A 13,646-nucleotide genomic window follows, 5' to 3' on the forward strand; every position below is an offset into this window, starting at 1 on the left:
CTCCATTGCTGGTGGGAGTGCAGACTGGTGCAACCACTGTGGAAATCAACATGGAGATACCTCAAAGAGCTGGGACTAGAGGTTCCATTTGACCCAGCCATCCCTCTGCTGGGTATATTTCCATAAGAATTAAAAGTATCATATCATAGTTATATATGCACACCCATGTTTGCAGCAGCACAGTTTGTAATAGCTAAACTTGGAAACAGCCCATTTGCCCATCAGTTGGAAAGTGGATAAACAAGATGTGGTTTTCATGTAAAATGGAACATTACTCAGCCATAAAGAATGAGAAATTAGATTCATTCATAGGAAAATGGATACATATTGAGGATATACTCCTAAGTGAAATAAATAAGTCACACATGTGTAAATACCAAATAGTTTCTCTGGTGTGAAAAACTATCATAGTACGTAAGAACCTAATGAGATAATTGACAATGTGAAATAGGAAGAAAAGGGCTTAAAGGTGTAGGGAAAGTGGGAAGGGTAGGGGAAAGATAATAAGGGAAAAGAAAAAAATAGGAGAAAATGAAAAAATGGAAATAAAGTGTTTGTAAACAGGGAGGGCAGGAGGGGTGAAGGGAGGGCCGGGACAAGGGGAAAAATGAGAACCAAGACCTGTCATGTAAAGGTACAGATCCCAATAATGAATGTAACTGTACTGCATACCTAGAATGTACCAATAAACTCAATTAAAAAATACTCTATCAGACAAGTCTCCTTTGGTCTTCTTCCTCCTGTGTCCATTTTCTCTGGGAAAATTTTACCTCATTCCTGTACTTATGCCTCTTCAGTGAGGTGATCTAAGGTTTATTGGTAGACTAAATTCACGATCACAATGAAAAAGTAAAAACAGTGAGTTCCCATTTCCCTTTTGCCACCCAGCCAGGGTCATCTTGTGCTTCTTCTGCCCCTTGCTTGTGAAGCCTCCAGGGGAGGGGTTGACACGTGTCCTCAAGTTCACATTCTTGGCAGATGTGGGTGTGCCAGTGGTGCCAGTTAATTCCCAGTTAAACAGCAAGGACCTCGTGCACATTCACCAACCAACTTCAGAGATACAATGGGCCACCACCTGGTGCCACATCATTCGTAGTAAGCATCCATCCAGAGGGCGGCAGACCTCTTCAAGGCCCTGGGGAAGAAATAAAAATAGAAAATAAGAGGTGAGCTTCTCGTGGAGAAATTGCTTCTCCACGGTCCATTTGCTCTTCTGCCTGGTTCAGGGCTGTGTCGTTTCCAGACATATCTTATTTGCATCATTATCTGTTGACCAGTGGAGGATGCAAATACACTGAATTGTTTTTATGGAGTTCATTTTTTCTTTATGGATAACATCTGAGTTTTGTGCTGATTTTACTCATTTTGTGCCCATATCCCTGTAAACCAACCTATCTTATGTCTCCTACTTATCCTTCTGTATTATCAGGAAGAGTTTTCTAGACTCAGAGGATACAGCCATGAAGAAGACCGATGTGGTCCTGTCTGCATGGGATTCATGATCTAGCCTGGTAGCCATGTATTAGGTAAGTTATCACCCAGTAAGGGAGAACTGGGCACCATCACAGTATGTGATGGATGGAGTCTTGGAGATCAGAGAAGAGCAAGATGAAGAAAAGGAGTTTGAGATGAGCCTTGGAGAAGGAATGGAAATTGATGCAGGGAACAGAGGGGAGGTGGTGATGTGAAAGGATGTTCTAGGAAAAGGAAAAGTGCCAAAGCAGGGAGATCTGTAGCCACGGATGGCTGCCCAGCTGTCTGGAGGAAAGAGCAGGAGAGGGCATTGTGGAGGGTCCGAGACAGGGACCTGATGAAAGCAGGCCTGGCATGGATGGGTCGGAGGTACAAAGACACATGAGGCCAGCCTTGGTTTCAAGTAGACTGAAATATGTGGGACAGGACATTTTCACTAGGAGTGCCTGGGGTGCAGTGAGTAATGACATCTCTGCGGTCATAATGGCCGCTGTCTCTGCCCCTGTAGATCCCCATGTTCATGCCGGGCACATGGATGCTCCTCGATGAGTGGCTGTTGGAAGAAGGAGTCACCAGTACATGGTCTGGGGGCTCGCGGTGAGAGGCAGTGTGAGACCCCAGAGCATCTGTGCCCTTACCTGACGATGTCTCCAAACGCTGTCAACATGGGCTTATTCACGTACTGCAGCCCGTGCTTGGCGCACAGCGACCTCACCAGCGGGGCCACTTTGTGGTAATTATGGCACGGCATGGTGGGGAAGAGACTAAGGAAACAGAGGGCAGACGTGGAAGTTAGAACCCTAAGGAAAACCTGGAGGGGAATCTCTCTCCTGTATCACCAAATAAAGTTATTTCAGCAATGCATATCCAGCCTTAACCTGGCCCAAACCCGGGAAGGTCAAAGACTCTTACCAAGCATTCTCATTTTATGTCAAATCACCTCTGGGGGTCATACAGGTGGCAAATATTTGGGAAATGACAATTAGAACAAATATCAACTCCTTTGAACACATTTACTTTTGGCAAATTCAAATGAAAGTGTGGGTTGTCTGTCATTTGGAAGTACCCAGGAGAGCTGGAGATAACTCTCTGCCTCCCTCTGTCTCTGACTCTGTCTGTTTCTCTTTCTTTCTATCAATCAGTCTAACTCTTGCTCACCAGTAGGTGGATATTCACTAAGGACAGGTCATGGTCTATATGGGGCAAAGTTCTAGGTGAGCAATAAGAAATGAGAAGATACTAATCTTATCCTAAGGGTTTCACTAATCAGCCAGGTGACTTTCTAGGATTGTGAACAGTTGACAAAACGTGAATGATAATTCTTCTTTACCTTGCTGAGGTTTCAAAGACTAATATAAAAGGAAAGATAGCAAATCTTACCAACAAGCATACATATTTTCTTTCTGTGAATCTCCCAGACATGGTCTACACAAAGATGTGGCAAGTGTTTCTGCTGAGTATTCACAGAGAATCTTCAAGTATTATCCTTTTCTCTTTTTTTATTTGTTTACTTAATCGACCCATTGCTTAATGTATTGCCAGCTACCATTTGCAAATTACATAGGGAATGGATTTCATTGTTGATTATTTTGTAATGTTGCTCTAATGTTGTGGTAGAAATTTAATTTAAATTGTAATTGAATTTCAACACACCTCAGTTACCCAATAGTGTGATTTTTCTTGGGGTTTTACTAACAAACCAAAATGCACAGGAAAAAAACAAATCAGCAAATTCTAAGATTTTGTGTAGCTAAACCTAAGTTACTAGTTCTTTTCTAAGATTTTATTTCATTTTCTGACAATTGTTATATTCCCTTCTTTTCTTTCTTCCTTCCCTCATAACTGATGCTAATAGCAAAGTAGTAGATGTTAAAGATCCCTGATTACTTTTTTTTTCCTCTGAGGTTCTCAGCTGAAGGACCCTACTTTGGACTGTTTTTAACACTGTTATATATGACTGTCATTTCCCCGCTACTGATGGTTTCAGTGACTCACTGGTGCTCGATTTGGAAGTTCAGGTGCCCAGTGAACCAGTCATTGAAAAAAGATTGCTCAACATTACAGGTGGCCAAGACCTGCAAAGAAAAAACTTGCATCAGATATCAACGAATCCAAGTGTCAGACAATTTATTTATTTATTTTCTTATTGAGTCAGCCATCAACACATGCATATTGAACTACCTGTTTTGTGTAAAGAAGCTATGAGGATTATGGTGGACAGTCCCAAGTCTCCATAATTTGATACTTAAATAGGTAACAAGATATTTTGCTAAGAAGCAAATAGCTATAAAACAACAGCTATAAAAGAGTGTGTAGAATGTGAGAGAGAACAGTCACCACTGACTCTTAAATACTCTTAAAGATTGTGGTATTGCGAATGAAGACATTGGCACGTGGCAATGGGGTTGAAGGGTTATGGTGGATTTTTGTTTTTTTTTTTTTGGTACCGGGGATTGAACTCAGGACCTTGCACTTTTGAGGCAGGCGGCAGAACCACTGAGCTAAATCCCCGGCCCCTATGGTGGAGATGATAGAGGCTGATTATCATTTCCAGAGTGGCTTTGAAGAACTTCCGAATGAGGAATGAGGTAGTCAAGGATCCTGACCAGGGGTTTCTGTGAATAGACTCACATTCCAGTACAGACAGTTTCCTCTGTAATCTCATGCATTTTATTTTATGCATTTAAAAAAAATTGTATGGAGTGAAAGTTCATAGATTTCTCCAGATTCTAAGACCAAGAACTCATACAAATGACATTTCATTCATTCAGTGCCCTTTTATGATCTAATTTTTCCTGGAAGGTGGCCATTTTGAATGTCAGTCTGTGGTTGTTCTATGTTAGTGCAGGTGAAAGTGTAGTTCAGAAATACTGAGACAACCTGGGGTATGTATGGGATCTACCAGGTCAAAATGAATTCCATAAGATTTCTAATACATTATTTTCCTTTTTCATTCTCTCTCTCTTTTTTTTTTTTGTTTTTTGAGACAGGGTCTCACTATGTAGTTGAGACTGACCTGGAACTCACTATGTAGCCCAGGCTTATCTTGAACTCATAGCAATCCTCCTGTCTCAGCCTCCCAAGTGCTGGGATTAAAGGTGTGCACCATCACACCAGACCCATTCTCATTTTTTCACGCTTGTCAGTGGAGTTTTCCAGAGGCTAAGCATGAGATGGCACTGTCCCTCTGAAGTTAATATGTATTAGCTTAATCTTATTATTTTAAAATTAATTTACACATATTTAAAAATTTCTCATTTTGAACTTCAAGTATAGACCTCAATGCATACAACTTCTATAAACAAAAGCTCTTTGAGTTTTCAATAACTTTTAAGATTGTAGAGTGTTTTTATTGTTTTTAGCCAGTCCGTGATGTGGAGAGCATTTGAATGACCAGGACTCTGGCAGGTTGGTGGAGGGATTTTTTTTTTAACTTCCTGTACTAGCTATAAACACAATATGGCAACACGTTATTTTAATTAAATTTCTTAATTTAACTCCACGCCAGCATCATTGCTAGGTAAGATGAATGGAAAAAGAAGGCTAAGTGGTTCACGGCAACAGATTTGTTCAGGGATGTTGTAAGCAAGACAGGGTGAAATATTAACAAATCCCTTCTATGAAAGAATTACAAGGCAACTAGGAAAGTGTTCATAACATATGTTAGAGACAACATGTTTGTATCTTTACTCTACAAAGAGTTACTAAAACTCAAAAAATGCGCACATACTCAGAACAATATTTTAAGGGCACTGGCAAGCACATCACAGAAAAAGGAATATAAAAAGCCAATAAATACTTGAAAAGAAATTATCCTCACAAAGATTAAATAAATGATAAATGGAAATTAAGAGATAAAAACAGGGGTTTATGATGAATATGTGGGAGAAGCACCCCTCTCTATCCTACAGGGGGTCCAGGGGCTTGGGTAAGAAGTTGGAGAAGGAACAGGACACAAACTGGATTCCCTCGTCACCACAGCAGAGCCAGTGGAGAGGGTGAGGCCTCGGGAGGTGGGGTTGCCCTGTGTTGATCAGAACTTTGTAAGTGTTAACATGTTCGGAGAGATGGGCCCTCTCTGCAATGCCCTGTCTGTATAATGAAGTGCGGTCCTTACAGGTATATGATACATTCTATAAATTTAAGATCTCAGGTTCACTCAAAAGGTTATGGAAGGTGGCAGGTTAGAGGAGGGGTCATCAAATCCTTTGTACAATGTATCAGATATAAATATTGTAATTCAGAGATAGTTCTTCTATTGTAGCATGAAAGCACACAGATAATGTGTACATGAATGAACATGGCTATGTCCCAATAAAACTTTATTTTCACAAACAAGCAGTGGGCCAGATTTGGCTCCTGAATTGTAGTTGACTGGCTCGTGGTTTAGAAGAATGTCTCTATAATCAAAGGCCTGTGTATAAGACTGCTTATATCCTTGATTAGTTGTGTGACCCTGTATACGTTACTGGACCGTTTCATGGCTTGATATTATAACCCTGTAAAGTAAGAATATGCACAGTTTCTACTGCAAAGTGCTTCACAGTGCCTGGGCCCTGGAGAGCACCTTACAAAGCTGAGTTATCCTTGTGTGAGGTGACCAGATCCTAAGTCAGCCCGGTTTGAAAGGCTCTCCCTGCGCATTTCCATCCTTACCTGAGTGCTGAGCCAGTCGCGGTTCTCCTCCTTGCTCATTCTCATTGGTATGTGGCTCATCTGGGTAACATATGCTATCCAGGGACTTTCAAGAAACCTTTTGGGGAACAGAAACAGGGAGTGATGACTCTTGAAGGTGCTACAGTTACATTTGCTGGGCTTGCATAACCTTGGACAGAACTGGCCCCAAACTGGAGCAAACAAAAGAAGTTCCAAGGTTTCAGTAAAATGGAAATCTTTTGGTACCTCTTTGAATGCCTTTCAGTCTCGAGTTGACACACAGACATTTAGCCATTGGGTTTGCCCTGTGTCCTAACTCATAGGAGCAGAGCTGCCAAAGAGTTCTGTAGCTCTAAAGCAGGGATGAAAAACCATCAGGTTCTCCAAGAGCACATGCAAAGTGGTTGGCAGCCCATGCCCTATCATCAGGGAGAGCTGGGTCCCAGTCCTATCCTGGCACTGGCTTTGGTCCTTACGTGTTCTATTGCATCAGGCAGGTGGTTACATCTGTCCAAGCTTCGATTCTCTGAGCAGGAATGTGAAGGTGATACTATCTGTATTGCTGGACGGTGCCAGGATGACATCAAACCAGACAATGCATGTAAAGGCTTTCACAGAGCCTGGTGCAGAGTAGCTGTCATCATCCTTAGAGTAATTTGGGGTTTACAACAATAATGAGCAAAATGAGGCATAAGAAACTGGGAAGTCAAAGAGGGCTCTTTAGGCTAAATGATGGTTTGATGTCATTTTGGTTTGGGGAAAAACATCTCTAGTCATAAAGTGAGCCTTATAAGCGGTCCTATCGTGACTCTTGGTGGAGGTTATGGTGTCTAGCTAAATGAAAGTGTAAAGGAATTGTGAATAAACAACAATAGAAAGACGAGATTGGGCAAATTCTTTTTGCAATTAATTCGTCTTGTTCAACTACTTCAGCTATTGTTTTTTTTTTTCTTTTTGCATTCCTTAAATATCTCAGTTCCAAGCATGAGCCCTGACATCATACAGCTCTGACAAGGAAGGTAAGAGGACCATCTGGGGAACGCAGGTAAAAACATTTTCTTACTTGACCAAATATATGAGCATCAAGGTTCCAAAAATCCCGTAGAAAGGGCCAAACGTGATGAAGTGTCGGATGTAAAAGCTGCTGACGAACACAATGTCCTGCAAGAAAAAGCACTCAAAAGTCAGGGGCCCGAAGCATTTCCTTCGCCCTTCCCTGGACTTGGGTTTGTTCACGCAATGCCTAAAACCTCCCATCCTGCTCCTCCAGGAAAATACATCTGGCGAGCACCAAGAGCCTCCCCACCCCTCTCCTGCGTGGTCCAGTTTCTACCATGCGTCGCATACTCACCGCCCAGTACTTCCGAAGGTACATCACTTGCATGGATTGCCCATTGAAATATGCAGGCATGAGGAACGGGAGCCCGACTGAAAAAGGTAACAAAGGTACCACAGATAAGCAGAGTGCGGCCCCAGTGCAAGCCAGCAGCCGGCTATATCCATAACTCGCCGCTCCCAGCCCGACCACGGAAGGGAGTAGATGCCTGATTCTCCTTTTCTTAGATCATTTATTATTTTAGGAACTTACAGTCGTAAATTCTCTCTCTCTCTCTCTCTCTCTGAGATTCATCGTCCACCTACGAGAGTCCTAGGGGCCTTTCCATCCTTCAGTCTCCCAGCCTCTGTGGGAAGGTCAGAGCCCGACACCCGGAAGCGTTCATCCGCAGACGCTGGCCTAACCTAGTCGCACTGACCAAAGCCCCGCCCCAGTCCTGTCTCTCGGTGTCTTTTGGGTTTACTCTTTAGCATGCCCAGGCATTTCAAAGCTTGTCACCCACTCTTTGTCTCAGTTAATCTCAAGCCTGAATGTAAACGGTCTTCATCTCTTTAGCAACTTTCCAGCTCTGTTTCTATGGGATGGTTTGAATTATCCCTCACTGGTGCCCAAAGTGCTAAACTGGCATCTGCAGGAAAAGGACTCAGGGAAGCGGCTCTCAGAGCAGAGGGGTCTGTGAGGGGGGCATTCGGCAGCGGCTCTGCACCCTCTGCTCATCCCTCGTACACTAAGGGCAAACTGCATCACTGCAGAGAGGGGGAGACAAAGGCACATTTCTCCCAAGAGTTCACCAAAATAAATGATTTCTTGTGCATCTACATATTCAGGTAGAGTGCAGTCGGCTTCCTTTCAAAATGAAGCCCCAACGTCCCTGTTCCTGTGCTGGGTTTTGCAAGAGAAGGGTCAGGAAATGAGCAGAGGATGGGAAAACCGAATCCAGGGGTGGAAGAGGCAGCGCCGATCCGTGGTGCATTTCAAAGTGTGTGGCGGCTGAGCTCCGTAGCACCTCACTGGTGGTCACCGGGGGCCCACAGACACGCAGTTCCCATCACCTGCAGGGGTTTCCCAGCCTCAGCTGGAACTTGGGGTGAGACGGTTCTCTGTTATGGGCTATGTAAAACCTCTGCCAGCATCTTTGCATTCTACCCAAAGGATGCCAATACCACCCCATCCGCGTGTCCCCAGACACTGTCAGTGTCCCTGTGCGGGAAACCTCCCAACTGGGAATCACTGGTCTGCAAACATGGTTGGTTCTTTGATTTTGGTTTATTTCCCAGATGTGCAAGTATACTTTAGGTGAGCAGATTTACGAATCCCTTAAACCTTTCTTTGTGAACTCTCATGAGATTGATTTTGGTTCAGGGTAAAGATTCTTTGATTATGATATTCTTCCAGTGGTATCAGAATTGCTCAGAGAAGCTTATCTGCTTTTATTCTTGGCCAACATACACATACGAAGATAGATGTATTTATGTGTCATCTCATATATTCAAGATCTGTAGGAAGATCGTGGGAGCAGCAAGCTTCCCTCCACATAGAAGCTGGAAGGGTGACTTTCACTCCTGGCTTCTACTCATTCTGGCAACACCCTAGAAATGCCTCAGTATTATTTTCCCACCTCTTTTCCCTCTCTGTACAATACCAGTATTCTTTGCTCCTGATCGTATTCAGCCGTTCCAAGATGCAAGTCCCAGACGTAGGCCCTCTGGATTGACGCTGTGCCTTCCAGCCCTCACAGGTATCTCCTCTGTTCCCTCCCTCCTCCCTCCTTTCTGTCCTCCCTCTCTCCCCTGTCCAGAGGCCCTGGGAGGGACGAGATGCCTATGAAAAATGTCTACTTGCTTTTCCATTCTTCTTTTCACATAGATGAGTCTGAACAAAAACCTGCTGATGTTCCCAGTGACAGTAGACAGGATGGTCCCTACAAGACGAGTCTGATCACACCACTTGGCTTGACAACTGCATGTGTTAGGGAAATAAAATGACAGGGAAAGTGGGTCTGGGAGACTCACCCATGTAGAAGTACAGGTGCTGCTTTTCATAGTTGATGAATCTGATTTTCTTCTTGCCGTACTGAATGGAAAGAGAATAAAAATAAAATAAGAAAATACCTCTGGTCCTCACTGTGTGTGTGTGTGTGTGTGTGTGTGTGTGTGTGTGTGTGTGTGTGTGAAATCTCTATAAATGTAGTCATCTGATTCATGTTCCTTGGCTGTCAAACCTAAATTACTAGAAGAACCAGAACTGGGATGGGAGTAAACATCACCGTGGCATCTCTTTTTGCTTTGAGTAAATGTATGCAGTTCTTTCTCAGATGGATCATTCCGTTTTACTATGAGGATTTTGATCTCTTTTTAAAAATTCATGTGGAAATCACTTTGAAATTCATCCTCCTTGTGTGCCGTGGGAAGGAAACTGCACAGGGGAAATGTGAAGAGCTTTTCTTGACATTCTTCGCTTGTAGTGTCAGGGTTCTGTTTGAAGCCCAGGCTCCTTTATTTCATCCGAAGGGTGCTGCTATGGTTTAGATCTAAAATGTCCCCCAGAGTTTCATGTGTTCTTTAGGGGTGGGGCTTTGGGGGATTACTGGAGCAGGGGACACTCTACTCTTGATGGATCGGTCTGGTGATAAGTTTGCAGCCAGTGTGCTGTTACCAGGAGAGGTCTGGATGGAGGCGCTCACTGGGACATGACCCGAAGGGGTATTATCCCCAGCTCCTTCCTCTCTCTCTCTCTGATTCCTGGCTTCCATGAAGTGAGCAGCTCCTCCACCATGCCCTTCCGACTATGCTATTTCTGCCTTGGAGCCACCAACCATGGACTGAGAGAAATAAACTCCCTTTCCTTTAAGCTGTGAGTGTTGGGTATATAGTCCCAGCTATAGGAAAGTAATTACTTATGAAATGGTCATGTAAGGAAGAAACGTGGCCTCCCGAGTCTGTCCCACCTTTGTTGTTTTGTTCTTCTCATGGCTCTGACGTGGTGACTTACTAACACACAGTGATGGTAGTACAGACCACTTACACGTATTTTCTAAGATTTTTGCTTCTATGATAATATAATCATATTCGCCTTACTACCAAGGATAGTTCATTTGCTAAGATTTCACTTGTGTAGTATGGCTGGTGTTCAGGACACACAGACTGCAAGTGCTTTGAGAGGAGGCACAGAAGTAACAGTGATGTCTCTGTATCTAGCGGTCACAGGAAATGCTCACCAATGAAGGAATGAGTGATAGTTTGCAGCCAGTCTACATTTCTCTACACTTACTCTGTTCCACACAATAGGGAGTCATGGTTTTCCTGTTTGGTATCTTCCCTCCTATGTGTAGATGTTTTCCTTTTATTTAGACAGTGTAATTGTCCTTCCCTCCTCTAAAAGAATGGCACAAATAAAAAGCCATATGGCAATGAAGTAATAACCATTTTCAGTTGCTCCCTGAACTCCAAGTATATAAGAAGTAAGAAGGAAAACGGACGAGGTGGAAAATGCTGGGGAGTTAACAAACCTAGATGGATCAGGAGAACCCTAGGAGGGTTCTAAGCCTTGCCAGATGTGAGCGCAGAAAACAGAAGATTTAATCAATGCTTATTAAGAAACTGATGCTTGAGGAAAGTACTAGAAAAACTGTCAGGAAAGAAGGAAGAGGAGAAAAGCTCAGGACCCCTCAGAAATGTATTTGAAGCTAAGCCTACTGAACTCTAGAGCATGAATAAGTTTCAGTGCCACTTTGTAGAGTGGCTTTAGTGCTATAGCAAGTCTCAGAGATGTGTCCCCAAGGGCAGCCGGGGAGCTGGAGAGGTGGCTTTCACCCTTCGTGAAGACACAGCATGTGTGCAAAGCAACACTGTCTAGAAGGCACATCCGGGAGAGTCTGGCTCCTGGCTTTGTGGCGGGGGGGTCATCAGTGACATCAGTGTATTACAATTCTGGGATGAATGCAGAAGTCCACTAACATCAGGAAAGCACAGCATGTTTATGGAGCTCTTGTTGAAAGCAACTAACTGGGATCAAAGCCAACAACTTCAAATAATACATACAAGCAGAAGACTCTGTTTCCCATCTGGGGTGGGGGGCAGAGGCCATGTCTCCCAAAGTTGGGAAAACTCATTTTTAAAAGGTCCACAAATTTCAGTCGATGAACCAAATGGGGTCAGGCAACAGCTGACAGAAGTGAAGTCCTATTTTTTGACAGTCAAGTTTTGCTAGAAGACATCATTGTCTTCCTGAGGACCTGACTCTTGGGATCTGTCATTTTCCCTTGAGGAAAAGTATTAGAGCTGTGTAACCACATATAAATGAATATAAACTAAAGATAACAGCGTCGTGTGTTCGAATGGGACCAGCATTAGTTGAGATTGATTTTCTTGTCTCAGCAAGCACCTGTCTGTGTCCTCACTGGCTTTTGGAGAGTCATACCATCCTTGGTCACCCGGTTCCATTTTCTAACATTGACTTATGTTGCCTCAGGACTGGTGAATAGCTCTGGGCAAGGATCCACCTGTCCCTGGGGTTGATCAGACAGAGTGACAGGTTATATCACCTGCTCTAGGAGGCTGGACTGGATGACCTTCAGGATCACAGAGCCATGACTTAAAGTCTGTATCCTTGGACGTAAAGGATAAAGCAGAGCTCTCAGATTGTGTGTAAAGCCAGACGCTCATCTTGATCTTTGCAGACAAGAAAGGAAGCCGTTCTAGGTATCGCTTCAAGCAACTCTCAGCCAGATCTGGGACACTTAAACGTACCTTGACGGGTTGGGACTCTCCAAGCAGAAACAGTGGGCCCGCGTCAATATCCGGGTCTTTGGGGTAAATGTTTGGCTTTATGTGATGTTGGAAGTGTCGGTAATTCCACCAGTTTGTAGACATGCCCTGAAGGGAAGAGAGGAATGGTCAGCTAAAAGAATTTGCTCTCCAAGTACCCATAACAATCCAAGTTTTCTGCAGGCCTCCTCAAAAGTCAGGATATTTGAATTTCTCGGCCTTGTCTCCCTGCTGGCCCAGAGAGTGACTCAATAGACAGCAGGCTGTCATAGCTTGTGAAGAAATAATCCCTGGATACAGGAAGGGAGCTTCAGGCTAAAACAACTCCTGGTAATGAAAATATGAAAACTGGCTGAAATGAATTTTTTTCCATTCTTCTCTTGTTTGATCCTCTTTCTAAAGAGTTTTGGAGGTAGGAGAAGCAGAGAGTATTAGTTCTGTTTTACATATAAAGACTCAGCTCCAAGTCTTTCATTAGTTCTGGGAAAAGTGGTGTCCACTCTCTCTCCTAATCACAGGCCAGAACGGAAGCCACTTTCCAAATATTTCCTTTTGGATATCTCACAGTATCTCAAAGTCAGATCTGCCCCGTGGATTTCCATTCCCGCCTTAAGTCCATTGTCCTCCGTGCTTCTCCCACCAAACTGCATCTGACTTGTCCCCCTCCGCATTGTGGATGCAGTGCATTTATTAATCCATTCGTTGCTTTGAAGTGTGCCCTGCCTGTCGTATGCTGTGCTAAACATCTGTGATGTCAAACCAGCCACGATAAAGTGGGATTCCCACAGCTGGGAACGTATAGTGTAATGGGAACAGCAGAGAATTAAACAAGGGCGATGTGATAAGTGATTCGTTTTTAAAATTAAGTCCTCCCAGAACCGAGACCTTGGCCTCTTCTCCCAGCTGACCATACTTTTAGCAAAGGTCTACCTGTGGTAATTGGTGACACAGGATTTGATTCTTGGTCGTTCAGCAGGGATCTCAGTGGGACAAGGACTTAGAGCAGGGGCCAGGAGAGGACAGGTGTGATTGAAACAACTGGAACCAGCTCCAGCTGGGCCCCTCTGTCTAGAAGACTCTTCTCAAGGCAAGGAAGAGGATACTTCACAGCCAAGTGAGGGTCAGCATCTGCAAGCTGGCCTGCGTGTCCTCAGCCATTTCTCAGGTCAAAGTTAGCTCCTTTCTTGGTGCAGAAGAAAGAACATGGTCTTCAGACCAAAGTCAACTTGAATTTAGATCCCCGTTTGGCCTTCTACTTCAGGAGTGTGACTTGGGCAGTTTGCTTAGGGGTGAGGTTACCGAGAAGGTACACAAAGCAGGGTGCTGGACTCCGCCTTCCTGTGCTACTGAAAGTTTTAGGGAGGTCTTAATTTCACCTCCTCTGCTCATCATCTTGATAGCAGCACTTAATACAT

At 43.9% G+C, this 13,646-nt stretch overlaps 1 protein-coding gene across 2 annotated transcripts in view; it reads right to left on the minus strand.

The window, feature by feature from the left end:
* Nucleotides 1-681: 681 nt before the first annotated feature.
* LOC104851149 (fatty acid desaturase 2-like protein FADS2P1) overlaps nucleotides 682-13,646 on the minus strand; it is a 29,895-nt gene continuing 16,930 nt past the window's right edge. For both annotated transcript variants that reach the window (XM_010608330.2, XM_010608329.2), the window contains 8 exons: nucleotides 12,214-12,339; nucleotides 9,478-9,538; nucleotides 7,481-7,557; nucleotides 7,193-7,290; nucleotides 6,130-6,226; nucleotides 3,469-3,548; nucleotides 2,112-2,237; nucleotides 682-1,135 (listed from right to left, as the gene is read on the minus strand). In XM_010608330.2, the coding sequence (XP_010606632.1) occupies nucleotides 1,087-1,135; nucleotides 2,112-2,237; nucleotides 3,469-3,548; nucleotides 6,130-6,226; nucleotides 7,193-7,290; nucleotides 7,481-7,557; nucleotides 9,478-9,538; nucleotides 12,214-12,339 (714 nt within the window). In that variant the 3' untranslated portion in view covers nucleotides 682-1,086. The remainder of the gene's footprint in view (nucleotides 1,136-2,111; nucleotides 2,238-3,468; nucleotides 3,549-6,129; nucleotides 6,227-7,192; nucleotides 7,291-7,480; nucleotides 7,558-9,477; nucleotides 9,539-12,213; nucleotides 12,340-13,646) is intronic.

The sequence above is a fragment of the Fukomys damarensis genome, unplaced genomic scaffold, assembly GCF_012274545.1.
Source record: "Fukomys damarensis isolate Sample0158 unplaced genomic scaffold, DMR_v1.0_HiC HiC_scaffold_27, whole genome shotgun sequence".
NCBI classification, from domain to species: Eukaryota; Metazoa; Chordata; class Mammalia; order Rodentia; family Bathyergidae; genus Fukomys; species Fukomys damarensis.